General features: G+C 40.2%; 1 protein-coding gene across 3 annotated transcripts in view; it reads right to left on the bottom strand.

Moving 5' to 3' along the window:
• Nucleotides 1–26170, bottom strand: part of STK3 (serine/threonine kinase 3) — a 103043-nt gene that overhangs the window by 12534 nt on the left and 64339 nt on the right. The window contains exon 11 of one of the 3 annotated variants that reach the window (XM_053395564.1): nt 20091–20127. The exons of 1 other annotated variant lie outside the window; for it this stretch is intronic. In XM_053395564.1, the coding sequence (XP_053251539.1) occupies nt 20104–20127 (24 nt within the window). In that variant the 3' untranslated portion in view covers nt 20091–20103. Of the gene's footprint in view, nt 1–20090; nt 20128–20470; nt 20504–26170 lie in introns of those variants that run through there. One more of the 3 variants, XM_053395565.1, reaches the window with a different exon arrangement.

Genomic DNA, 26170 nt, shown 5'->3' with positions numbered 1-26170 from the left:
TAAGAACTTTGCTTCAGGATAAGAACAGAAATCGGGCTCCGGCGGCAGCAGGAGGCCCCATTAGCTAAAGTGGTACCTCATCTTAAGAACAGTTTCAGGTTAAGAACGGACCTCCGGAACGAATTAAGTTCTTAACCCGAGGTACCACTGTAAGATTTACACTGATCTGTTACTTTCCTCAGTACCGTATATTGTGCATGGTTCCTAATCTGCTATCAGGAACTCCATCCAGCCTCAAGTGTTGGTTACAGATCTAGTATTGCAAACCCTGCACATTACTTTTTGGACCATGCATAGGGCACATCTTCCATGCATTCTAATATGTAAAATGGCTTTAACTGCAACCAGGAATGAAGCTGCAACTATGGCAGGAAAACCATGTGAATTCTGGAGGAGTCCAGTAAATTGGTGAGAAAAGCAAAGGTATTCGACTTCCAAGTGACTTCAAGATGAATTAGTAGAGCAAGTTGCTGCAATAAAAATCTTTTCATTAGCAAATTGAACATATTAATCTGCAAGCTAAATCAACATGAGTCTCTGTGATGGCCTTATTACAAAGGCCACCAATCCCAAAATCACATTATAATAGACATAGCTCTTTTTAAATCCTTCCCGCGTTCAATAAATATACTGAGTAGTGTAAGATATTCAACTGGATTATATGAATCCTAATATAAATTAAGGCTAAGCTTTCAGTCCAAATCTATAGCAAAAAGAAGAGAGACTTGCCTAAGGCCACTTAATAAAGAGAGATTCAAATCAGTGACTTCCAGATTCACAGCTCAGTTAGCACACACTTAGGAGATTAATAGTTAGAAATAACTAAGCAAGCAAGCATTGCATTATGGAGACTGTATTTCAATGCATCATCAAGTTAGCTTGCAGCTTGGCTCAGCATAAAGTTGTCACTGTATAATTTTCAAAATTATAGTTTACTACTATACTGTTATTTCTCCAAGTAGAAATTCAAGAGTTGTTAAGTTTCTCAAACATAAAATGGAGGGGTGTCAATAATATTATAGATCAACAGAGAAATAGTAATGCTTACGGAACAGGGTATTCTGAAATAGGTGGCTAAAATTCCTGTTCTATGTTGCATTACTTAATACTGTTAAAGTTTGTTTGAAATTCCAGACCAGTTGCTACCTCAGCATTCAGCTGTCAACACCTGAAGTTGAGCTGAAAGCAAATAATTTTGTCTCAGATATGTTAAAAATGTCTAATAAGGCTTTCTTCAAAGAAAGCTTTAGGGCAGGGATGAGTCACCTTTTGCAGTCCAAGAGCATCATTCCCTCCTGGGCGACCTTCCAAGAGCCACGTGCCATGTGGTGGGCAGGGCCAGAGAAACAAAACGGGCAGAGAAACATGTAAATTTTGCTATTGTCAGCAGGTTAGTTTCTTCACACACTCATACAGCCCTCTCTATCCTCCATCCAGGAGTCCAGCAGAGAAACATGCCCAACTGGCATGTTTTCTCCCTCCTGGTTGGTCATTCAGGAGATTCAAAATCTTTCTCCACATTCTGAATGTGGAATAAGTGAACCAACAACCATAGATGAGCATTAGGTTACATCAGTGCTTTAGCTGTGAACAACAGAAGTTTGATTTTAAAGCACAAAATGCTCATCTCCAAAAATGGTTAACAAAAATTGTTACAGTAAATCTACCTCATCCTAACTAGGAATGCTTGCTGGAGATCTCTCTCAAGTTCTTCTGAAAACTATTTGAATATACAAATGTATCTTAGTTACTATGACAAATCTTGACTTATAAGGAAGTAGGAAAAATCAGCACAGTTTAAAATCTGCCAATTTCAGAAGGGTCTAGGAAAACAAAACTTAATTTAGGCAATGTTATCTACATATTGTTTGTTAACTGCACTTTATACAGAAAGCCACTGGTGGTCCCTTAGAATATGATCTTCTGTAATAAATATTCCAGATGCCTACACAAGTCAGTCTACGACTCCTGGATCTTTTTAAGCACAAAAGATGAGGGAGAAGGATAGAGGGAAATGAACAGATGAGATGGAGGGTTGAGTACAGCAGCAAAGACAGTTAAATGGAAGGAGTAGGAAGGATGAAAGAAAGGCAGGGGATGAGATGAGAGGGGATGGTGAGCAGGCCAACAAGACATGGAGAGGACAGGAGTAATAGTGATGGTGACAAGTGTATGGACTCCATAAGCAGAACAGGGAACAAGCTAGTCAACTACAAAGCTAAGCTATGCTAGGGAAGACAATATAGCTACAAGCATTACACTTCAGTGGGACAAGGTCTATGGCTTCTGGTGACTTCTGTTTCTATTGTATCTTGTTGCATTTTTATTGCCTTGATTATATGTTTTTAGATTATAGTCTTATTCTCTATTTTGTTCACTACCCAGAGAGCTCAGAGGCTGAAAGAATAATAAATAAACCCATTTTCCTTCAGAAAAAAAAGCTTATGGGTAGAGCGGAAATTCAAATCCAGATATGCAATCATTGTGTACAGCCCAAGTTCATCCTCTGACTGCCTAAGGAGCCCAATCTTTCTTTGCCCTCACTAATTTTCATGGGTGCCTACTTATAAATGACTCACTTGATGCTGATTTCCAAATGACTTCAGGATGGCAAAATGCCCCCAGTCCTGCACCTCGTATGCTTCTTCCCTTCCCATTTCTGTGCTATGTTACAATTCTCATCACACACTGGTATGTTACAAATCTTAATTGTGCCTATAGTTAGCGGAATGACACCTATTAATCTTGTTGTACACTGCACATTTGATTGCTTATTTGGTATTTTAATGGACAACAAGAACAGAGGGTGCGTAAGATGAAGAAAATGCTAAACTATGGTTTTGAATTAAGAATTAAAACTGTTGTTATAAAATAACCCCTCAACCAGTTTATACAATAATTTCCATGGGACGAGGTAAGAATGCACTGCTTGCAACTGTTGCTAAATGAAAACAATAGTATTTAACATTTTAGCACAATTCATTAAAATATAATATATGTTGGGATAGCCATTTACATATAGGGTTGTGGGGGAAGGGTTCCAAATCCAGAATTATAATACCATTATTATCTGTTATATTTGTCTCTGACTAAAACCCAAATGAGTAATCCATTCACAAGCTCTCATCAGCTGGTAATTGTGATGCTTTATTTAGAATTCTTTGAACGCGGCATATTCTATCTGACAACTTATTCAATGAAGTACAAAATAACATCACTTTGTTTGATTAGCTCCTTTAGATTAAATTCTGTAGATACATTAGTTACTTGGAAGGATGGGGCAGGAATAATACTCAGCTGAAACAAATGTAATACAGGCAAAGCCAGTTTTTGTTTTTCTACATAAAAGCATGAATCGTAAGAATATAAAAATGAAGAGAACATAAATATCTTCATTTTCCTGTAGCATTATTGCTCATGAATTGATATACTGATAAAGTTATAAAGGTTTACTGCAAGTATATAAAACTGAACAGGAAGTAGGTTTATGCCCTACCTAGATAACTGACTGCAACACCCCTCTCATATGCACCCCTGTCATTTCATTCTCTCTCTCTCTCTGTGTGTGTGTGTACGCTATTCTTTCAAAATGATTGTGGATGTTTTAAAGGAAGAAGAAGAATAAATATTCCTCTCCTGCCACTTTTGGATCTTGCACAAAAGCAAGCAATTAGGGGTCTCCCAACACAGGGACAGAATGCATTTCTCCCTAAGAAGCCACCAAAGCCACCATACAGTAAGTGATGGGGGGGAATCATCAACATATACAGATTACTTGCAGCTAGGGATGAAAAAGAATTTGATTTGGTTGACACTTTTAAGCAATCTAATTCACGCATCCCACACTCATACATGGCTCAAAACATAATAATATTTTGGATTTCACAGTTCTCTGAATTTTAGAATATAATGCTTAGCTCAAAAAAGTACCAAAATGCATATTTTAGGGTAAAATGTGTTTACAAATGCATATACTGAGATGAAATAAATATCTAAATAAGTATTTTGTATTAAAATAACATTTAAATAGGAATTTTGAATAGATTAATATGGAAATGGGATGGATAGGGCTTATGAATGTGAAATTGACATAGACAGGAAGTAGATTGACCTGTCCATCCCTAGCCTGATGATGAACTTAATGTGGACACAGCTCAGTGGATGACAAGGGGACAGTTTGTGGTTCCATCTCAGGCATATCAAGTCAAAAGGCTCTCAGGCAGCAGGCTAGGAAAGGTTTGTCTGAGACCTTGAGAAGCCATTTCTAGTTGGCCATTGCCCAATAGTCTGACTTGTTATTAGGCATTCATATGGCCTGCAGTGATGACTCTGCTAGCAAATGCCTTAGTTGGAGGTATTTAAGCAAAGGCTGGGGGGGGGGTCATCTGTATGAGATGCTGCAGTTCCAAGATTTCTGGACTGAGCAGAGGATTGGACTAGATCACTTCCATTGTCCCCTTTCAACTCTAGCATGGTATGATAATGTTCTTAAGTAGGTATTGTAGGGAAAAGCTGGGAACAAGGATCATGTCACAGCAGTGACTTAAACTTGGATCTCCCCTGTTCAACATTTTCAATACTATACTACAGATGAGCAACACTGGGGGGAAAACCCAATTCTCCTCTTCAAGTAATTTTCTCTTTTAAAATTTTAATCTGGCAAAACTCATACCTTCCTGACTTAACAGTTTCATGCCCCCGCCCCAGGGCATGAAACGTGCAGAAAACAGCTCATGTCTACCTTTTGGAGAAATAGGTCCAAAGCTTTCAGAACTGACAAACAAAAGGCAAAGGAAAGAAAAGAAGCTCTGCTTCTACACTAAGAATTACCTTTGCCTCTATTTTTAGCTTTCAAGCACCTGATTAAGGATGACTCATCTTTCACCTTCCTAAAACAGCCATAGAGAACCTCAAAGCTCCAAAACAAAAAGCAAACCCTCTTCACCTTTTCATCCAGAGGGACCACCGTATCCATCTTCATCACAAACTCAGGCTATCTAGATCTTGGGTATGTCACAGGATCAAACCCTTCCTCGGGCAAAATACGGCTCATGTTCAAGCACCATTCCATCAAGTCACCAAACTGTGTCTACCACTTGGGAAACTTCAAACAGCTGTCTGGGGGAAACGGAGCCATCTTCTGAGATGTACGTCCTTGGGAAAAGGCAAGTATGCACCCACTCCTCTGGTTTTCAGCTTTAATTATTCAACTCCACAGTGTGTGAGGCAAACTGAGCATCATTCACCAGTCTGAAAATGATATTAGAACCTGAGGAGTGATTCAGCCTATTTACAGTTGCTATAGAAACAAAAAGGCAGCTATCTGTCTATGGCAATAAAGCAGCAATAGGAGCTTGACACAACAGTTAAAATGACAGGAACAGAACAGGTTGAACCAGGAGGCTCTTCAGTTCTGCATCAAAAGGTTGTGTAGAAATACATCGTGAATTACAGACCTTACAACAACTGCATATATTAAACCAAGAGTGTTGTTTATGTGTCTGTTTCTGTCTGTGCTGGGGGAGATCGACAAAGGGAGCACATAGAAAACTGCACCAAGGAACAGCTTCCAGACACATTCTTTTCCTTCAGTTCTAGACCTTGTTTAATCTAGATGTCCCAAGGGTAGAATATTGGCACAATCCAAGTAGTCAGAAGTTGGATGGTATGAAGGAGGATAAGCTCCAATGTACATGACTCCTATAACGACAAGGCCAGGTCTACACAAACCCAGAAACAAGCAAATTCCTTCCTCACCAGTCATCCCCAGTATGGGTGATGGCAGCAGAACAGTCATGAACTGGTGTCATTGGAGATGAGGAAAGAAAACAAATCAAATATAAAATGCATAAATTGAAAAACACAAAGAAAGAATGCTGTGAGAACAGGGCCTTTGGCAGAATACTATGTACTATCTTCCCCTGTTGAATGCCACTGTAAACAAAAACGGCTTACTCAGCCTAGTTCACAGTCCATCTTGGTAAATCTTGTTTCCTATAAACTCATAAGAGAGCTGTTCTTTGGAATCCATTTCTCCTCCAACTTAATTTGTTCATCTGCTTTTCTGAGGCTGTGCCTGTACATTTAGTTAAGACATCAAGTAATCTGCTTACGCCTGGCTCAGAGATTCAGAAGTCCCTGCTGACCTGCGCATATCCTACTGCTGTGTATTTCAAATGACAATGATCATATGTACAAATTACCGTTGAACGTGAACCAACATAGTTTCTCCCCAAAGTAAGAGCTGGGATGAGTGTCAAGATTGTATAGTTCTTTCACACCTCCGCGTATTGTGTATAGAAAGTAACATTCAAAGAGAGAGAGATCCCACATTTATTTGAATGCAGAATTTTACTTGCAATATACGTAGAACCTTCTAATAAGGTAAATACTGAGATCTGACGGCTGGTATGTTTTCTATGTGCCACCGCACTCTGCCCTCATATGATGCAGAGGGAGAAACAAGCTGTATCAGTGAGGCGCCGATACAGCTTGTTCCTCCCTCTGCATCTTTAAACTGCTATACTGAGGAGTGTAAAGCTGCCCTTACCTCAGCCAAGCAGTTAAAGGAGTCCACAGATTGGTTCTGGCTCCCGTGAGCCAGTGGTGGAGTGGGGGCTCTGTGAAACTGCTAAGCTGAGGGGAATGTGTTGGTACTCCCCACAGAGAGCTGTTAAAGGAGCCCCGATGCTCTGCCCGTGAGCAGGGGGAGCACTGGGGCTGTATCAGCTGGGGAGGGGGAACCTTCCCAATCCCCAACTGAGCTGCGCAAACAAGCTGCGTTGTCCCAGGCCATGAGCACGTAGGTGAAACTGCCTCAGTTCCTGAGGTGAGAGCTGGGGCAGTTTCACCAGGTGCAGAGTGCACTGTGATGTTGAAAAACTGATATCGCCCAGACCTAACAAGTGGAGGCCACGGAGGTGTGTGCAGTTCCAGCATTGTGACCCTCTACAAGAAGAAAGGTGACTGCCATGGCTGGAACAACTTCCATGGAATGCCAAGAGCAGAAATGCTTGGACACTGGACATTGCCTTCATAGACCTGACAAAGGCCTTTTGACCTCGTCGGCCAAAAAGCAGCCTAATTGTATTAGAAATCAATTTATTTGTATGCAAAACAAGTAAGATATACCCTAATAATCTTTCTCTGAGTTCTTTTGTTAGAGCAAACTCTCAAACTCTCTGAAGACTAAAATGCAGGCCTCAACACTTGGGGCGGCAATGTAGCTCAATGATACAGGACATGATTGACATACAGAAAGTCCCAAGATTAACTGCTGGCATCTCCACTTTAAAAGATAAACAGCAACTGATAGGAAAGACTTTGGCCCAATACCCTTCAAAACTCCTACAAGCTGCTAATAAGCTAGATGGACAATTAGTCATAAGGCAGCTTCCTAAGTTCCACATTACGCATTCATCATCTTTTTTATAATCATCTGGCTTAATTCATATGTGACATGTTGTTGCTGAGTCTTTCTTAGCTCTCTTTCATAGGCTAATTCCATCACAAACCGCGTAGGACAGCTGCTCCACGTGGCTAACCATTTGTGTTCATGTTGCCATACTATTGCTGTTGAGCCGAGGTGCCAGCTTGCGAAGATGATGGGAGGGGGGAGAGACAACATGTTCGGGACATTGGGAGGAGCTGGGGTCAGAACTGAGCATGGCAGCTGTGCAGCTAAATGGCCGGCAGCTCCTCCTCCACCTCCTCTTGGCACCATCACTGACAGGAGGCTGCTTCAACCCTCCTTCCCCTCCATGGCAGGAGGAGGAGAAGGAGCCGGGCCCTGGAAGCACGCCACACTCTGCTTTGCTCTTTGGCTCCATGCTTTTGGGGCATGGGGAGCCCAGCCCCTATCCCAAAAATATAGGAGGCGCCAAAAAGGCTTGGACCCTAGGAGCCAGCGCCCTGCTGCAAAGGTTTCCTCTAGATAGTTGTGCAATATGTATGGAGAAATATATGTATTACAGACTGAGGTGTGGCAAAACTGCCATGTGGAATTAATGCAAAGCAGCCTCCATGCTGATTGTTGTTTGTGTGAAATGAGACTCACCCTATGAAATCATAAGTTTCTCCTTGTGTTTCACCTTCACTTTCCATCTCAGACTTCACAAACTTCCTTCCATGTGAGGCCTACCAAATTGACAAATGCAGCTAGAGCGCTTCATTCAGCCAATCAAGATTATTAATGGCAAAGATCACCAGCTGGTTGTTATTTGACACAACTGTAGCAAAACAGGAAACTTCTCTGAATAAATGGTGCTACAGAATGATTCTATAACAGAAAATTATTTCTTATGATCCTTAAACTTGCTTGCAACAGCATAAAATGGGAGATAGCCAACTGTTGCTGAAGAAAGCAGAATTGTGATACAGCAAGCCATGGAAATCCCAGGCAAGAATCAGCTCTGAACTTACTTTTTCCTAAAAAAAACAGAAACCCACTGTATTTTGTCTTCAGCAACATCGTTCTTGCTGCAGAATGATACATATAGTTAATGGCATTCAAAAACACAGTAAAGGAATAAACTGCTGACAGTTCAGCATGGTTCTCTACAATTCCCTCCAGCTGAACGAACCAACAAGTGGCTTAGGAAGTTATGAGGAAATCCAAATGAAGTGATTTTTCCAGGTTGCCCCACTACTAACACTGTATAATAAATGTAAACATGAAGAGCGATATCATTTCATCTCTGCTGTTCACCTTTCCAATGACCTTTAAGAAAATACCCTGCAGCCAAATTTGGAAGGGAAAAAAGCATACGAATCATGCAGGCGGGATAATATTACATCCTTACCTACCAGCGAAACACCTTTAATACATTAATCTCTCCTGAAATAAAAATAAATATAGTAATATGTGAAAGATGGAACTAACACATAGCCATGTTAATTAAAACAGAACTTGTGCATGCAAGCATTTTGAATTCTATTTATTTAAGCATCGTTGCTGAGGCAATTATAATCTATTAGAAGGATCATTTTTAATTCCATTGCATTTATTAGTAGCTAGTGATGGGTAGAACATTTTGAAAAGAATGGTGAAATCAAAACTTAAATGGGTAGCATCCACAACTCTGAAGATAAGCAATTGTAATTCAAAGATAAGCAATTGTAGCTACAAAAAATAGGATTGATAATCCAAGAGGCTAAACAAGCTAGTACTATGGAAACAAAGAAAGACACGCTTTGCCAGTATCAGTATCAATATTCTCTTGTATCAAGCAAGAGAAGCAAACTATATCAGAGAGAGAATACAGCTTTGGATCCTACCCCCCACCAATAGCATTTAGACATCCTCTTCAAAATTAGTGCTGATATGTAGCTCCAAGGACGAAAAACAGTCTATGAAGAAATTTGTATATTATTCATAGCAGAAGTGGCAGCTAAGAAGGTACAGAGCAGCAGACCACTCACCTATAACCACAGTTTGCAGACAATCTTTATGAAATATTTTCATTCATGATTTTTAAAATAATTTTATAAAGCAAAATGTTTTCTAAAGGTGCTGCCTACTATCCTGACATAACTGTTTCTTATTTCTGAATTTATTTTTTGGCAAAATTGGTCACAGCTATGTCTTATATACCTATCATTTGCTGATAATGTTTTTATGTGTTGCTTATGTGTATCATAAGTATTATAACACTTACAACACTGTCTGGAATGTTGGCGGGCACATCATCTGTTTTACATGAGTGTACATGAAGTACACTCTGAGTATTTTATTTTCTATCATGTTTGATGCTGTTAAATCAAATAGGGGGGGATGAAGGTTTTATGGTCATATTTGCGGGGTTGGAATAGATGACCTTTGGGGGTCCCTTCCAACTCTACCATTCTATGATTCTGTGGTTCTATAATATTGGGGGGGTTAATCCTGGTGTTTATTTTGCTCTAGGAGGCTTAGTTAGGTCTAAATCAAGTATAAACTTCCAGAGTTAATGCAAATTACATTACTTTTGTTAAATGAGTCTAGAGGGCTGTGAAAATTTGTGTCCCAGGCCTTTTAGACTTTTCTACCCATGTACTATCTGGAACCAAAGTGTTGCATTGGTTTCCAGATGTGAAATATTTTGGCATTATTTTCAGCTCTCCCACCCCACTAAAGTACCTGCTGAGAGAACTAGTCACAAAGTGGGAGCTCTCCAAGGTCCTGCAGGTACTTTGGGTGCCAGGAACACTCAATGGGACACAGCTGGGCTTCTGCTGTAAACCTTAGAGCAGGGCAACAGCAGATGTTCTTGCTCAAACTTGTGCACTTTCCGTATTTGTCAAGGTCAGACTTTCATATCTCTCAGTCATAAAAAATTGTTTTGTTATTGTCTCTATTCCAAACCGGAGTCCACCTGGCAGTGTGCTACCAATCATCCTTGTCTCTCATCCCACTCAGATACGACTATGTTTGAAATAAAATATTGTCAATCTTTGTTTACCCATAAACTTATATCCATACATTTAAAAAGCATGTGATACCCCTTCTAGAACAAATTCTCAGAGCGCTATATACTATTGAAGTTATTATCATTTTGCTAAAGATGAAATCTAAAAAACTATAGGGCCAAAGCATGGTTGTGGAAGCTAGCCAATGACAAAAATCTGACAAGTTAATCAACTTACATTACCCCAATGTATACACACCATGACTGCTTTTATGTCAGATGACTTTTGCCACTCTTAAAGGTCAAGCTACAGTTGACAAATATTTATAGCTTCAAAAGGAATATGGTTTCACTAGAAGGGAGTTAACAAGTCTGTGTCTTACTTTGTAGACTTGTTACACTTTTTCAAATTCATTTTATTATTTTCAAATGGCACACATATGTCTTGATTAAAATTTTCACACACACTGATATTATATACATTTAACAAGCCACCCAACAAGATGATGTGCCGAAAGTTTTATCTGTTACAGATTTGCTATTTGTGGCCTGAAACTAATTGAGCTTTTAGAACTGAACTGTCAATTTTTGAACTTTAACTGGGTTGTTCTTGTTCTCTAAGAAGTTATTAATATAGCAACATATAACAGAGGCCATGTTCTCAAGTAATGTGCTAGTAAAGGTAAAGGGACCCCTGACCATTAGGTCCAGTTGTGACCGACTCTGGGGTTGCAGCGCTCATCTCACTTTATTGGCCGAGGGAGCCGGCGTACAGCTTCCGGGTCATGTGGCCAGCATGACTAAGCCGCTTCTGGCGAACCAGAACAGCGCATGGAAATGCCATTTACCTTCCCTCCGGAGAGGTACCTATTTATCTACTTGCACTTTGACGTGCTTTCAAACTGCTAGGTTGGCAGGAGCAGGGACCAAGCAACGGGAATCCCTCTCACGCGGATTCGAACTGCCGACCTTCTGATCGGCAAGTCCTAGGCTCTGTGGTTTAACCCACAGCGCCACCCGCGTCCCTCAAGTAATGTGCTAGAACTAAATTATTTGGGGTGAACTTACTGCACTGTCATTTCCATGTCAAAGTTATACTCAATTATATCAATTTAAACATTGCTTTAACTTAGTTCATTCACCTAACTTGAATGAACTAAAATTTCAAAGATTATTAGCTGAAGGCAGAGGGTGGGAATTACAGCATCTTATCTGAAAGAATGTTTTAATGCAATACAAGTGCATGTTTTAGTAAACTGCTATTATGATTATTACCCATTTAGATATGGCTGAAAACTACATGGTCTCCAGCTTATGTTCAGGAAGAGATACAAGAACACAATTTTTACAGGTATGCTTATAAAAATCTGTGAGTAGTTTAATTTGGAAGTCCTGGACAGCAACTCCAAGCAATCCTTGACCATGTAAAATGTATTATAAATAGTTCCATGTGCAACATTCATTTGGAAGCTCACTGGAGACGAATAATGACCTTGTATTTTGTTCTCATTTACTCTGAATTAGCCAAACCTCCTGTTTCCAATACACCTGGCATGGTTTAATTACAGCAAACAAAACATCATTTAAACAAAAGGTGACCTTGAACATAATCTATCAAAACACTAGTTAGCTTTAAAAGTTCGCAGTTTTTAACAAACTGCCAAGACATGCAAGAGCAATTTTCTATATAAGTTCATACATCTTTTAAAGCAACAGATTTACCACATTTAAGAAACATCTGTATATGCTTCTTAAAACTGCAAGGGTTTCTTCTTTATTAATTCAAACCCTTAGATTTCAATAGCCATATAAAATACAGCTTGTGTGTAAATATTAAGGTCATACTAAATACGGTTCAAAATGTTGTAGAGTGATGGTTTGTTAACCTTGGTAACCCCTTAAATAGCTTTAGGGTTTTTGTTTTTTATAAAAAGGCAGTCGTGCCCCTTACCCACATACTGGAATCCCTGTTCTCCAATGAGACATTAAAACTTAAAGGAGGTAACCAACATTATTTCGGGAATATATCTCCTTTGGCTCAATGCATAAGCAACAAACAGGGATGTTAACAATGTATCAGCCCTTAACAAAAGTAAACAAAACAGATCCCTGCTGAAAGTTTGTATATGGAACCTAGACAAGGAAAACACAACAGAGGAGAATGGGGGTCAGAGAAGCAAAGGGAAATTTGCACAGGGTTATGGCAATGCAGTTGTACCACCTGAAGGTAAGTTTACAGTGAACAAAGATCAGTACTTCTGTAATAGCTACCTCACTTGAGTACTGCGTACATGTTCTAAATTACATCAATAATATCATGGCAATCCATTGTGAGCTATTTATTTGCATGGTGGGCTATTTATTTGCATCTGCACAATGGGAAACTACTCATGCATGTCTACACCTTAATTCTGCATACTCTGACAGGTGCATATAGGATTTGTCCATATATGGCCAGTTTAAATCAGTGGGAAGTGCAGCAGCCAATCTGAATGTACATACTAAGGCAACTTAAGGGCATTTTTTAATCACTGGTCATGCTCCTGGAGTGTGTGATGGCTGTAGGCAGATCTTTGCTCATGTTATGTACTGTATGTCTGAACTTTGCAGATAAAATGGGTCACATTCACTTCCAACGTAAATGGCTCATTAACTGTAAATCCTAGGCAGGAGGTGACCGTGGCCTCCAGCAGTCTGATTTGCTTGGCTGAGCTTTTGTCATTGCTTAAGGGTGCAGACAAGGCCCTTAGGATTTGATCAACTACCTGTGCACTTGATCCTTACCTTTTGTGGCTGGTTCATGCTAGGCTAGGAAGCTTGCCCGAGATGGTACACAGGTAAACACCTCTCCAAGATCAAAGGAATGGCAATACCGCTACTGAAAAGGTCATTATTAAACTCTGACCCAAAATAACTATCAGTAAATTTCCAACCTACTTTTTTAAAGCAAGGTAGTGAAGTTTTCATAGTCAATCCTTCTCCTCTCCTCCCTCCACATCATAATTGTTCACAGCACTTTAACTATGTGGTCTTTATTACTGCTACATGGAAATCATTGGTGCTGGCATAGACTAGTTGGTTTATTCTGCACATATATTTGTCTCCAAGTTTGGCTCAAAGTATTACTTGGAGCTGCAAAGACTAAAATTCAAGCTAAATTATGAGAGACAGTTTCAAGGCAGCTCTTAGATTCTGCTATTTCAGGCCCTACCAGCAGCTGCCAATCTCAAACAGTTCCCAGGAGCAGTTGGAGGGGGGCTTTCTGTCCATTGAAGTCCTGGGACGATTGCTGTTTACATGCTATTGGGCTCTCATGATTACAGTTAATTAGTACAGCAGATTTGAAGCATTAAAGCTTCTAAACAACCACGGGTATGTTTCCATGGGAAATCTACCCATATGCCATGTGACTTGCAAGGATCAGGTAGACATCTAATCCTCACACATGACATGGTGCCCATTTCCTAGCCATGGTAGAGCCAATATGGATAGTAGAAGCATCATGGGACTTTGTCAGGCACAGCAACCTCCTCCTCTACCTGGAATGCTTGAACACGCAAGAAAAGTACTCTACGCATGCGAAGCATCAATATACCACCTTTCCTTCTTCCTTTCTATTAAATGGGACTTCTACTGCATTTCCTGTGGAGTACTGGAGTGTAACCTGGGAACCCACAATTCTTCTGTGTAGATTAACGTTAGAAATGCAACAAAGCCACATGCCCCACAGCAGGAAGCTGTGAAGGGGGTTCAAACAGATTGCAGAAATATGGCAGAAGGGCTAAGAGCTGTTATTCAGTTCCTCGCTCTCCCCACCCTACACCGCCCCCACGAAAAATAGTAGGCTTCAACTTGAATAGTTTCCAACTTCTAACAGTTAAATGTTATGAAAATAATTCTGAGCTGGTATTGTTAGGAAATATGATAGAGCAAGATTTGGACTGGGCATTACTCAGACAGGACATTACTATCTCACGATAGAAAAACTAATTGCCCCACTGTAGGTGCTCACTGCTTTCTATCTAACTGCTCTAATCGGTCACCAGGAATCACTGGTTGGAGAATGAAAGTAAGCCACGCCCACTCCAAGTGAGTGGCCAAACAAATCATAGTTTTAAAGCAAAGCTGCTGGGTTCGGACATAATGCCAACCCATAGTTCATAAGCCTAACAACAAACCATGTCTTCACATCATGGTTTTGTTTCCAGAAAACAAACTATGGCTTGGCATTATGTGTAAACTAGACCAATGTACACAAATTCATGAGCTTAAGAAGAAGAGAGGGAAAAATTCAACAGGCTCACAAAAGGATGTTCACATATGGATTCTCCTCCTCTATCTGGAAATGCTAACACATTTTATAAAATGCAACTCATTGGTTACCTAATAAATTAAAATGTGTCAGAAAAGGTAGGTCACTGATATTTTAATTAATGTTGTGAATACCATTTGATTAGCTGCCTCTTCAAACAGTAATCAGCCTGGCAGGTTGGAAAGCGGTATTTTTGACAAGTGATTATACAACACTAATAGAAGACAATTACCTGTCACAGAACAGAGTACCAGGGTGCTGTCGAGAAGTACCTGCAAGCCTTCAGGTACATTTAAGGTTAAGGAACTTATGGTCCTTAATCATACTAGTAGAAAAAAGTAGCTCAGTGCTATCAAAACTTTGTTTCCATTGAAGAATTTAGAATCCTTGGGGAAGTCATTTAATTAGAAATACTGGAAACAGTTTTCAGCTGATGGCTTATTAGCAAGCTACCTGAGCCTGGATTAGAAAGCAAAGATCTTTCTAGTGGAACTTGTTAAAATAGTTTTCTTACTCTCAAGCATGAAAGCAAGGGAGCCAATTTAAAATTTTATTTATTATAGAATTTATACCTATACAGCAAGTCCTTATACTTTATTGTCCTTTATACTTTATTGTCACTAAGCCAAAGTACATGTAATTGAAATAATTGTATATTCTTCTCCTGCCTACCCATTCCTCCATTTCCCCCCTTTTCTGTTTTGTTTCCTTATAGCTATTTTAATCTGTAAACCCCTTGGGACACAGGCCTGTCATAACTGTTATTTGTAAAGCACCAGGCACATGGGTGGCCCTGAATAAATAAATAAATGCAATTTTCAATCATTCCCCAACTTAAGAGAAAAAGGCAGCTAAATTTGACAAGTAATTTAAACAAAGACAAGGTCTAAGAAAGGATCCACATTGCAGTCTTTATTTCAGGTTCAATGCTACAATTTCTTTTTGTTCAGTACAACAGATGGATAATGTAATTAGTTCTCTCAATCAGTGCAGATTATCACAGCAAATCATTGCAGTGGTTAGTAATTTTTGCCCAATCAGCATCTGCTGCAATCACACCAAAATTCACCGTTTCATGAAGTGCTTTGTATTAGGGCTTGCTTACACCTCCATTTTCAAATCAGCTGCCATTTGCAATTCAGGACAAGTAGATTGATCTTCAAGGTTCTTACTATACAGTGGTGCCTCGGGTAAAGTACTTAATTCGTTACGGAGGTCCGTTCTTAACCTGAAACTGTTCTTAACCTGAAGCACCACTTTAGCTAATGGGGCCCCCTGCTGCCGCCACGCCGCCGGAGCACGATTTCTGTTCTCATCCTGAAGCAAAGTTCTTAACCCAAGGTACTATTTCTGGGTTAGCGGAGTCTGTAACCTGAAGCATATGTAACCTGAAGCGTATGTAAGCCGGGGTACCACTGTACTGGACCTTTTTCTTTAAATTCTTAATATAGTGTGAGAAGCTTTATTCCAGAGGCAGGTAACCTCAACTCTGCAGGCATAATTAGGTGCTGATCCCAAAGGCCATTTCCCCCAAACCACACCTACTTTTCCCTCACCAGGTGTCACATGGGAAATCGAATGTGGAGCAAGTAAACTCGTGACTCTGAAGGATAAATCAGGAGCTTAAAGCAAGCTCCCAATTGTTCATTTGCAAGTGACAAACTCAGACAGCTAACAATTAAGACCCACTGGGATTGGATGCAGAAGCAAATTCCCTGCCCAGTTCATTCTGGGCCAATTATTCAGCTGGTGCTGACAGTGTGCCTTCAAAGGGGCCCCTTCGAAGTTGTCACCTGATTGTTGTCCCTGGGGTGCTGGAGAAAAGGATCCTGCCCACCCACCCACTGGATCCCGTTCCCCTCCCTGCTTCACTCATTGGGCTTCTGCACAGGAAGAGTGAAAACCAATATAGCTCAGCCCAAAACAAACAAATGAGCTTGCCTGCGACGTGGCTCCAAACTGCCATGCCACATAGATTCCCTGACATGGCTGGGAAGCGAACATACAACCAGTGTCCAAAAACAGATAAGCGGAAACAAAGCATTCTTTAAAATATATATATATGCAAGCCAGAATTGTACTATGGCAAGCAAATAGGCTGACAGAGCTACTGAATAATGTGTTTCAGATATTCTGCTAAGCAAGAATTAAACTGAATCAGGTACAAAATATTGGTAAAGGGAGCTAGAAAGAAACCAGCCTAGCAGTGGGCACCACTTTGAAATCAACTCCTTTCTTATCTCTGCTAACCAAGAAGATGAGTCCAGAAACTTCATTCTCTTTGCTCTACTGGAAATGGAAGATAAAAAACCCTGTTAAATACTGCTAGATTTTAAAACGGCAAGCCCCCTCTTAATCTCTGTACTCAACAAGAGCAGAGATAGAAAAAAATTGTCCTGCCTCCCCCTGGATTAGGCACACCACCCCAGGTGCTGTTTGTTTCCAGAAGCTTTAATGCTCAATCAGTACCAGACATATGCAAATCACCAGTCAAAGGCACAGCAGACCATACACATCTCTACTCAAAGGCATAGGTATACAAGGGCACAAGCAAAGAAGCTGATCCAGCAACACACCCCTTGCTTTCCTGTTAGGCACAGCAATTTAGCACTGCCCCTTGAAAGCTGTCTGCACTAGTGTCTCCGGGAACTGGGTGATGGGGGCGCTGTTCCCACTTTCCAGAGAGGTGAGGGGTCAAGCACAGCATCCCCCTCTGGAGAGACAGGGGCAGACCCTGTATCTGACTCCAAAGGTAGGGTGGCTGGGCCAACAGGCATAGTAAGAGCTTCAGAACAGGACTCTTGAAAACCATGGAACTCGCAGCTCTCCACTCTGATTGACAGGGCATGACAGTAAGTTGAGAGAAATTCCCCACACACACATGCACACTCTGGGCCTCCCTAGGATTCTCAGCATCAAGCTCCTCTGGGTCAGAACACAACCTCCCAAGCCCACTGGAGTCGTCCCCGGGGTCCATAGCAAACCACCCCTTTGCGATATCCTGACTTGACCAACCGGTGATGTCTTATGTTCTGTTTGGTGAAAAGATTTTCACAAATTGCTCCTGAGCTACCACTCAGTGGTATAAGATTCTACAAAAATAAACCCCAAAGCACCCAAAATACTTGGAGTTTCTTTTTTTAAAAAAAGTTTGTATACTTTTCTTTTCCTAAAACACCCAAAACTTTGTAAGGGTTATAAGCATGATGAGATATGTACTGTATATATAAAGTACAGTGACTGTGATGGAGTCTGCAAAACAAACATTTCCCCTAGCTCTCCAGTTTAGAAATGAATTTAAACAGATTTTTAAATAGGTTTTGAGCTATTCTTCTTTGAAACGCCTCAAGCAAAAAAGCAGCTCTAGGTGTATTTGGCCCCTTGTATGGATTTGAGATAAAACAGTTCCGAAAATTCCTGGCAACGGCAAAAATATATGCACAAGGAAGTTTTATCCTTACAACACCCCCAACCTTTTAAAAGAATACATTTTGAGTGCTTGGTCCTAAGTATTTTAATAAGAAAGCTGTTCACCTACACTATTGTAGAATTCAGGAAGACATAGTGATCAGCATTTTTCCCCTCTTTCTGACAGTAGTGAATGAGGAAATAAGACTACTATTGTGCACAAATTCCAAAGGAGGGAGAGGCTGAAACAGTTACTTGGGTGCAGGACCAGTTATCTTTGCTGCCCAGGGATTCCAGGCTAAAAGGGAAGTTGCTGAGAAAGTGACCAAGAAAATACTTGTATACCACAATTTCATAAAAATATCAAAGCAATTTACAACAATCATATATATACAGAATAAAACCACATAAAAATCTTACAGGGCTGGATATCTCTTCCCTTCCTTTGATGGTAGCTCCTTCAGCTTGTTTACAGCAATTCAAAGGATGCACTGCAGCCAGTAAAAGAGCTTTTCTTAAGTAAATGTCCACTGTGCTTTACATCCTAACCAGAAGTAAGCCGCAGAGTTCAAAAGAGCTTATTCCCATGGAAGTATGCATAGGATAGCAGTCTTAGAGGAATATGGTGAAGATTGCAATCAATCAGTACTATAATGGGAATGCAGCAACTTTCTCCACTCTTCAAAAACAGGCTTTTAATCATTTTAATTGAATTTTTGGAGTATTCTGGAAACCCTAAATGAACCCTAAATGAAGGATTTTACATGCCAAAGGATTAATCATAAATTCTGATTTTTAAAAAAAGTCTAGAAGAGCTTTTACAAGCACTGTGTAAGCAGAGTTTCACAGTGATCTAACTTTAAAAGCTGCAGCTATAGAGTATAGCATAGCCTGTGAAAATTCATGACACAGGAGTTCTTCTTTAAGATGTCGCAGGACTTTCACTTCTTCAAAAACTCATCATTAGTTGGTCCAGAACAGAGCCGCAAGATTATTAATGGAGACAGGGCACTTATACATTGGGAATATTATGCCTGAGTTTAGTCAGCTACTCCAGCTCTTAGTCCATCTCCTGGTCCAATTTAAAATGTTGGTTTTAACTTTAAGAGCCCTAAATGGCTTGGGATTTAGTTACCAGAAGGGCACCTACTCAGTCCTGATCATCATCTTTTCAAACACAGCTCTGAATGTCGCCATCAAATGATTTTTGGTAGTGGCACTCTGCTTCCTGGAATGGTTGCCTGGCGCCATCTTTGTGGTCTTCTGAGCCTTTTAAATAACATGCATCTGATTGTCTAGCCTCATTTTAAAATATGTTTTGTCGTTGTTTACTTTTAATAAAGTTTATTGTTTTATGTTGTATTTTTATTGTTGTATCTGTTTTGTGAGCCACCTATAAAACGTTTTTAAATATAATACATAAATATTTGAGCCTAATATAATATATTTGCAAGAGCAACAAAAAGCCATAAAAATAGAAATAACACAGTTAAAAGCTTAAAAAATGAATCATGGTTTCAAAGTTTTTAGAAAGTCTAGAAAGTCATATGCTCATTAACACAGATAAAGCCTACATTATTAATATATCCTACAGTCAGAAGAAACTGGAATCTATTCTGAAAATGAATATAAATGTTTTGGCAGTGTCATGGTGGAATTGGACATCATAGATAATAAATGTTGACTAGCAGGGGCAACCAGTATTTTCTGGAATGCTGTAGATATAGCTATATAGATGCTGTGCATTGTTTCTCTTGATACACATGATTAGGACAGTCAAGCAAAAATTCAAAATAAATCTCGACTTGCAGTGCCAATTAATGTGGCAACTCCCCTATGACTCTGCAAAGCCTGTGAAAACTTAAACTAGCATTCTGTTCTCTTCCGGCTGCTGTTCCCATGACAACAGCTCTCTAAATCACAGAAAACAGGTCAGGTTTTTAAAACTACCCACAGTTTCCCCCACTAGTTTTATACTAACCAACCTGTTTAAGATCATCAGAGGACTTGTTGCCATAGCAGCTGCGGGAGACAGTGGAAAAACGAAGACCATTATGTATTCAGAGGGACAACAGAGAGAGGCAGCTGCCTGTATATTTGCCACTTCCTCCCTCATCATCTCTTTCCCCGCCCTCATCTGTAAACCTCTCTAGGCTCTTCATTACTTTTCAGTTTTAAATCCAGTATCCAAAGCATTCCAAGGAAAGGTGTAGACTCCCGTGCCCTAAATTTAGCCTGGAGAAGAGGATCCCAGTGCTATTAAAATAAATTTACAAGCCATGGTCCCTCACGAATCGTTTTTGTGTATATATACTGAAGAATGCTAAATATAAGTTACTTTCCATACTATTTGCACTAGAGCTGGTCTACTTTCTCACTGTCAGTTGGTTTTGGAACCCTAAAATGGGAGAAGGGTGTCAGCAAAATGTGAATTCTTCCATTTCATTTTGGGAGCAGAGGGGTGGGAAGGGAAGCTTCTTAATTTACTTGAATTAAAATCTGCAGATTGTGCAGCACAGCAGCAGATAAGCTCTGGTCCACCACAGTCACAGTCTTTCCTTCTCAGAGTGTCACCTAATGATATATAAATTATTTTAAAGATGAAATAAAGTGTTATTCCTTTAGCATCTTTCCCAGAGGCACCTGAGGAAGACAAAATGGCAAGCAGTTCTAACTGCTACTGCCATAGTACCGAAGGTGCCAGTATAGTGACACCTTTTATTTAAAGACAGAAATATAAGCATCCTCCCCACACCTTGAAACTATTTTAAGCTCAATTTATGGTCTCCAAAATGCCCACCACCAGTTAACTACCTGTAAGTAAGAGTGGCAAAGGGGGGCAACCATTTTGACCCATCCAAAATACTTCAACACAGAGAATGGGATTCGCCTCTAACCTGAATAACTTAAAAAAGATCTGGAACCATACTGTAATCTTTTACATTTGGTGCCAGAGTATGGTCTGAAGGTATATGAGGACACCACCTTGATGAAGCTAAGTAGGTCAGGGTCTGGATAGTTCTACTTTGGGTTCCATGACAGAAAAAAGGCAAGATATTAATGTAATACAATACAAATAAATACTTCAAGTGGGGACTACTAGCTTCTGGGAGCCAAGAGGAGGGAAGCAAATTCAGGCAAATACAAAGGGCCTTCTGGGTAGTGGCGCCCGCCCTGTGGAGCGGCCTCCCATCAGATGTCAAGGAAATAAACAATACCTGACTTTTAGAAAACATCTGAAGACAGCCCTGTTTAGGGAAGCTTTTCATGTTTGATGTTTTATCGTGTTTTTAATATTCTATTGGGAGCCACCCAAAGTGGCTGGGGAAACCCAGCCAGATGAGCGGGGTATAAATAATAATAAGTTGTTGCTGTTGTTGGTGTTGATGATGATGTTGTTGTTTGCGAAGCTACTTTAAAGAATAGTTAGAGAATAATGTTGCTTCCAAGCTCCCAATGCATTCTTATGGGAGACGTGGTGATTATGATCCAAGCCTTTAACGGTGTAAGCACTATGTATTAGCAACCACTAAACTGGTACTATCCTGGTATAGTAATTCATATTATTATAAACCTTTTAAACTGGGGTGGTATTGTTTTTGTTTGCTACTATGTATTAATATTTTCGTGTTTTTATATTGTAAACCACCCTGTGATCCTCAGATGAAGGGTGGTAAATGAATTAATGAATGAAAGGTTGGGCTACAGATTCTATGCTATGTGGATTCATAATATGTTTTTAAATGTGAATATATATATATATATATATATATATATATATATATATATAAAAACTTCAGCTAGAACACACCCAATGATGTACATAATTAAACTTAAAAAGCACAAGTTCATTTCAGATGTAAATTATCTCAGAACTAGGCTCATGATAGTCAAATTGCCTGAAGTCCAAAACCCAAATCACACTGATGTGTAGGGGGCGGGGGCGGCTATGAAATATCTAGTCTGGTCTAGTTACAAACATTTCAAAGCTGTCCCTGAACTCAGAAGGCTACTGAGCTATGTGCATGAGATGTATTAATATGAACAATTAGTTACCAAGGCAACGAAGACAAATATAACTGCTGCTTCATCACACTATTCTCACCATTTTATTTTATTCATTAGAGTCCTCAAACTATTCATGAATTATGAACCTGTTATGCAACTAAACAGATGTTAACAGAGCTGGCCAGCAACCTTCACAACCTACCAATTCTCCTATGAGTCAATTCACTACAAAAACCGTTCTAGCTTTTCTTATGCGCCCAAGGCCTTGTTTTCATTTAATCTTGATGTTCTAGGAAAGATAGCATTTCTGAACTTTGTGTTGAATCTTAAAAGAAGCAGGAAAGGACTGTGAAATTTGTTGCAGGAAAATCTGCCTTATCTCATAAGTGAGCAAGGAAACACATGAGATGGAGTGAAAAAGGAATCCAAAGTTTATTTCTGCGCAGAAGTTTGGTCCAGCGGGATCACTCCTCAAAGACTGGACCCCAAACACACCTACAAGCCATCTTTTATAAACATCCCAATCAGAACCCGTGAGTCCTGTCTTTTCCTTATATGGTAAGCATGCTTAGGCTATGCTGTCGGCCTGTGATTGGTTCCCTTTTGCCGCATAGCAGAGTGTGCGCACTGAGTCGTGGCCTCTATGTCTACATATCAAATGCCTAGCTTTCCTGTACTTTCAAGCTATGGTGCAAACAAATCATCACCTATAGCTTGATCCTCAGCAGGCAAGCGTTTATACATCAAAAGCAATTTTCTAGCCATTGTAGCTTTTACGGTAGATTCTATCATGCGCCTAAGGGCCTGTAGAAGCAAAGGTATAATACATGCCAGAATCAACAACAACAAAAACATAACCAATAATCCTCCTATCAAGGTTTAAGGCCTCCCATCTGGGGAAGCCATGAAGACAACCAATCCAGATTCCAACCCTCCCAAGACTGTACTGGAACATGGGCTACTGCTTCCATATGATCAGCTAGAGAACGAATAGCCTCACCATTATCAGATATGTTGAAACAACAAACAACTTTTGTTAAATTCAGTGCGTTACACATCCCGCCCTGTTTGACCAGGACATAATCCAGGCCCATTTGGAGTTGCAGAATGGCAGTTCTACTTTCATCTAATTGTGGAGTCACCACCCACAGAGCCTGAGCAGTTGTGTTGGTGACTATTTCCACTACAGCCTGCAGCCTAATGATGCAGTTCAGATTATAAATAGGCTCCTGGAGCCCCGCTACCAATTCATGAGGGTCCCATGAGTGTGCTCAATGGTCCACCTGTGGAGAGAATATATGACACGAGAGAGAGACTACACTTGTTTCTTTAGCACATGGTCACCCCATTCCATTAATCCATGGTATAAGGGCTGAATAACAGGTGGCAGTCCACCAAACATCAATTCAAGTGGTGAGACTTTTAATTTTTCCTTAGGAGAACACCTAATGTGAAATAGAGCAAAGGGTAACACTTCAGTCCATTTTAAATGAGTTTCCTCGCACAGTTAGGCTAGTTGATCCTTTATTGTCTGATTCATACGTTCGCTTTTTCTCGAACTCTGGGAGCTCCAGGCCAATCACATCTCCCAGTGGGATCCCATTCACCTTCTCTCTAGTTGGTTAGTATCCAACCTCTACGCCACTGGCCTTGTCCTCTTCCTCTTCCTCTCACTATAATTCCTCTACCTCTCACTGAGCCATGTCCTCCTCTTCCTCCGCATTCCACTCTCGGGCATTCATTCTTCCAGTGTCCTTCTTCTCGGCATATAGCACATTGGTTCAGGCCTTTGCCAACCTCCTTTTGCTCCCCAGCCTCCTTGTGGGAAGTCTTGCTGCTATGGCCGCTGTCAATAAATCCACTTCCCTTTTAAACTTCCTTTTTGCTTCCTTTTTCTCTTCCAAATCTCTACTCATATATACTTTCCTAGCTACTGCCACCAACTGTTCTGGATTCATTCCAGCGAATCCTTCCAGCTTCTGAAGCTTCCTTCTAATGTCTGGTGCACTTTGCTCCACAAAACTCATATTCACCATTCCGCGGTTTTCAGGAGCCTCTGGGTCTAATGGAGTATTGGTCCTACAGGCTTCATGAAGTCTCTCCAGGAAGGTGCCCAGAGACTCATCTGTTCTCTGTATGATTTCCTTCACCTTGCTAATATTCACTGCTCCAGCTTTCAAGCCTTCTATTATGGCCTGGTGGTGTTGCTCAAGCTTCCTTCTCCCCCCCCCCCTTCGTTGGGGTCTCAATGGGGGTCTTGATCTGGATAATTCTCCACCACCCAGGCCTGTGTGTTGGCCGCCCCATGCCTCTCTGCTTCTCACCTGAGCCAATCCTGTGCTTGTTGATCGACCCTTTGCCTTTCCTCAGTACTGAGAAAGGTCATCAGTAATTGCCTGCTGACCGCCCAATGGGATAATGTATTTCCATAATTGAACTAATCAAATCTGTTATGGCTTTGGGCTTTTCAGAATAGGGTGGGCTATGTGTTTTCCAGTTCAATAGATCCATGTATGAGAATGGCACATACGTCCATATCCTAGGGTTATATTTTTCCTTATTATCTAGAGGGGTTGTTGGATTAGGCACTTCCTTTAGGGGGAAGATTCTTGCCCCTGGGATCTTGTTGCATGGACTGCCCAAGGATTCCAGTGCCGCTGCACTTGGTTTGGGATCCAGGCAGAGACCATATTCTGAATTTTCTCGTCGCCCTTCCTTTTCAGTTTGCTCTGCCGCCCCTGTAGTCCCAGCCTCTTTTTGTTTGTTATCACCCGATCCTTCCTTTCCTTTAAGTAGTTTTGGATAAATGAGGGCATAGGGAGGGGGTTGCTCCCAGTGTTCCTGGTCAGGGTCAGCTAGGATAGCAGGGGCTGTAGGCTGTAAGAAGGATTAAGGATTAAGCACATAGCAGGTAACTTCAGAAATGTGTGTTGCTAAATAGCCATCAAACTCTGTGCAGCTTACTTCTGAATATATCTGCATAGGATTGGGAATACGGCCCCACAAGGGAAGGCAACTATCAACAGAAAAGTTGCCCACCTCTTGTATAGTGTTAGGTCTGTAAGCCTATATATGCCTTGGATCTGCACATGCACACGCACACACACACATAGTGCAACATGGCTATAAGATCAGAAGCTTTTGCTTCTGCTTTTAAACTAAATTTATCTACCACAGATTATTTTTTTTAAAGTTGTGCAGAAACATATTTACAGAAATCATTGCATTTTTAAATTCATTAGGGTAACGGCAGCTAAGATATAATACAATAAGACTCTAATAAAATACCAATTTACATTGTTTCTGAGATTTCTATCTAAATGCTGTATATTATCCTTAATCATTTTAATGATTAAATCATGTTATTCTATTACCTAATCAGCTGTCACATTTAACGTTTGTAGCGCTAATTAAATACTTGCTATTTGCAATGTCATCGTTTTGCAGTGATTGTTATGTTTTAATGTATTTGTTGTTCTAAGAATACATTAAAGAATCATGCCTTTTAGTAACAGATGGCTTTTTTAAAAAAAAATGCTCAAGGCATCAAAAGTGTACTTAAACAACAGTGTAATGCCGACACATGATATGCACGTTCTGTGTTTAATGTTAAACAATCTGGATACCAGACCTGTTTGGTAGTAAGTTTAGCAAAGGCAGGAATCTTTCCTTTGGCAATGATGTAAAATGCATTTGCCTTCTCTATTTGAATTATTCTACCCAGGGAGAAAAAGAGGCACTTCACTTAACATGTAGATGCAGTTAAGATAATTGATTCAATCAGCCCTGATGAGACTTTTAACAGTTATCTTTCTAAATTAAATCAATTCCTAATACTAATGCCTGCGTTTTTTGAGCCATTAAGAAAACTTATCTCTTTTGGGGAATGTAGACGCTCATTCATCTGTTAGAAAAATAATGCAAAATTTAGTAACTTTTATTAAAGAATGTGCTTTTAAAATAATACTATACTATTTCATGATCAAGCTAGCATGTTGGCTGTTTTATTTTTCAGCAGCTTTTAGAGTATAGATTAGGTGGTATTCCTTTATCATTT

Source organism: Podarcis raffonei, chromosome 7 (assembly GCF_027172205.1).
Source record: "Podarcis raffonei isolate rPodRaf1 chromosome 7, rPodRaf1.pri, whole genome shotgun sequence".
Lineage (NCBI taxonomy): Eukaryota > Metazoa > Chordata > Lepidosauria > Squamata > Lacertidae > Podarcis > Podarcis raffonei.
This window is presented reverse-complemented; position numbering and strand designations above follow the sequence as displayed.